Genomic DNA, 2640 nt, shown 5'->3' on the forward strand with positions numbered 1-2640 from the left:
CAGAATTAGTGGGAGGGGGGTGGGAGCCCCACACTGAGCGCAGGGGGAGGGGGGTCTGGGGATTGGGGGGACGATGGGAAAGGGGTGGGAGAGCAGGAAGAGGGGGGCCATGGGGGTCCCTACAGCGTTTTCCTGGGGCTCTGGGGGTCGGGGGTCGGATCTGCACTGGGGGAGTCCCCAACCCGCCTGTCCATCCCCGGGGGGCTGATGGGGGGATTCCCCCCCAGCCAAGAGCCGGTGCTGCGGCGGCCGTGGGGCAGAGAGGGGTGGGAAAGGGGGGTCCAGAGTGGTCCCCTGACCTTCCGACCTGGTGTGGGGGGCTGGGGGATGATGGGGGGCGACGGGGCACCCCCTGACCCGTGTCCAGCACACGGGTCAGGGGTGTTCCAGTGGATGGGAAAGGCCGAGTGTCACTTCATCAACGGTACCGAGAGGGTGAGGTTCGTGGAGAGGTACATCTACAACCGGCAGCAGTTCATGCACTTCGACAGCGATGTGGGGGTCTTTGTGGGGGACACCCCCTTTGGGGAGATCCAGGCCAGGGACTGCAACAGCCAACAGGACGTGCTGGAGCCCAGACAGGTTGCAGTGGACACGTACTGCCGGCACAACTACGAGGGATCCACCCTGTTCTTTGTGAACCGCAGAGGTGAGCGCGGGGCAGAGCGGGTCCCCTCAGAAATTCTCCTGTCCCAGAAACGACTCTGGAGCCCCTCAAACCCTCCCTGGGAATCACCCCAGACCCCTCAGCCCTCCCTGTGCCCATCCTCGTGGCCTTGTGCCCCCTCCCAGTACACCCCAGTCCATCCCAGTCTCTCCCAGTGCCCCCCCCGCGTCTCCATCCCGCAGGGGCCATCGCTCTCCCTCCCCTCAGCCAATCACAGCGCGTTTCTCCGATGACGCATCAGTTGCCGGGCAGACCCGCAGCGCAGAGTTCCCTCTCCAAGACTCAGCCTCCCAGTTCCGCTCGGGTCATTCCCAGTCCATCCCAGTCCTTCCCAGACCCTCTCACTCCACTCCCAGACCCTCTCAGTCCATTCCCAGTCATTCTCAGTTCACTCCCACATCTCCCAACTCTCTCCCAAGTGACCCTCCCAGCCAATCCCCTTCTACCCCAGTCCATTCCCAGTCCCTCCCAGTGCCATCCCAGTTCTTTCTAGTGCCACCAAAATCCCTACCAATGTCCTACAAGCCATCTTCCCTCTATCCCAGTCCCCCCTCCAGCTCACCCCATTGTCTCCCCCGTCTCTCCCAGTGTCCCCCAGCGTGTCCATCTCGCTGGTACCATCGAGCTCCCAGCCCGGCCCCGGCCGCCTGCTCTGCTCCGTGATGGATTTCTACCCTTCCCCGGTTCAGGTGAGGTGGTTCCAGGATGGGCAGGAGCTGCCGGAGCACGTGGTGGCCACCGACGTGGTCCCCAACGGGGACTGGACCTACCAGGTGCTGGTGATGCTGGAAATGCCCCCCCGGCGCGGGGTCACCTACACCTGCCAGGTGGAGCACGTCAGCCTGGAGCACCCCCTCAGCCGGCACTGGGGTACGGCTCGGCCCCCCCAGCATGGGGGGACACTGGCAGGGGGGGCTGGGGGAGCACTTGGGACACTGGGAGGCATCTTGAGGGGCGATGGAGAGGCTGAGGAGGAGGTTGGGGGGTCCTGGGAGGGCTGAGAGGGGCTGTGGGGAGTCGTGGGGGCAACTGGGAGGGAGTTTGGGGGAGCCCAGGTGGGATGGGAGGGAGTCTGGGGGGGTCTTGGGGTGATTGGGAGGGGGTTGGGAAAGTGCTGGAAGGGCATGGAAGGGACCAGGTGGGGTTCTGGGGTGTCCTGGGGGTGATGGGAGGGGGGTTGGAGGGTCCTAAAGGGGATGGGAGGGGCTTTGTGGGATCCTGGAGGGTCTGGGAAGAGACTGGCAGGAAGTTTCAGAGAGTCCTGGGTGGGTTGGGGGAGACCAGGATGAGGTTTGTGGGGTCCTGGGTGGTCTCTGGGAGGCTTTTGGGGTCCTGACCCCCCCAGCTTCCCCCAGAGATGCCACAGGACATTGTCCACAGCAAGATCCTGGTGGGGGTCGGGGGCTTCGTGTTGGGTTTCGTCTTCCTGGCACTGGGGCTCGGCTTCTACCTGCGGGAGAAGGTAAAGGGGGGTCCCCGGGGGTCGTGTCCCCCCTTCCCCAGAGCATGTGTGTCCCCCCTGCCCCCCCAGCCCGCTGTCACCCCTTTTCTCTCCCCACAGAGCTCCTGAGCCGGTGGTGGCCGCAGCCCCTCCCCGTGGCCTCGGGCCCAGCCGGGACCCCCCAGTCCATCCCCTGCTGGAGTTTGGGGGTTCGTGTGTCCCCCCCAGCCCTTCATTTGTTATCACACCAACCACCTGCTGCTCCCAATGCTCCCAGTAAAGCTTCCCAGTTCTCTGCAGTCCTGGTGTTGAAGGGCAGGTGCCCTCCCAAAGCCCCCCCAGAATCAGCTTATGCAAATTGTACAATGGTTGGCACCCGTTGTCTTTCTGCTTCCAGGAGTGTGTATTTTTCTGCCATGTCTGGTTCAATGTTTTCTCAGCTTAATGGCTCAAACTGTGTCTGCTTTGTTTAAAGAAAAAGGGGGAAGTGTAGGGATTTTTAGTGCTAACATAGAGGATATGCTGCAGCTGT

The 2640-nt window shown here is 63.3% G+C and overlaps 1 protein-coding gene across 1 annotated transcript; it reads left to right on the forward strand.

The window, feature by feature from the left end:
• Positions 1-330: 330 nt before the first annotated feature.
• LOC114072660 (class II histocompatibility antigen, B-L beta chain-like) lies at positions 331-2317 on the forward strand (the record flags this gene model as incomplete). The annotated part of the gene is made up of 4 exons (XM_027910533.1): positions 331-649; positions 1256-1537; positions 2023-2129; positions 2231-2317. Coding segments are annotated over exons 1-4 (795 nt in total), but the record flags the coding sequence as incomplete, so codon positions are not given.
• Positions 2318-2640: the final 323 nt, after the last annotated feature.

The sequence above is a fragment of the Empidonax traillii genome, unplaced genomic scaffold (assembly GCF_003031625.1).
Source record: "Empidonax traillii isolate 1590-97213 ecotype Southwest subspecies unplaced genomic scaffold, ASM303162v1 scaffold3676:size12844, whole genome shotgun sequence".
In the NCBI taxonomy this organism is placed as follows: domain Eukaryota; kingdom Metazoa; phylum Chordata; class Aves; order Passeriformes; family Tyrannidae; genus Empidonax; species Empidonax traillii.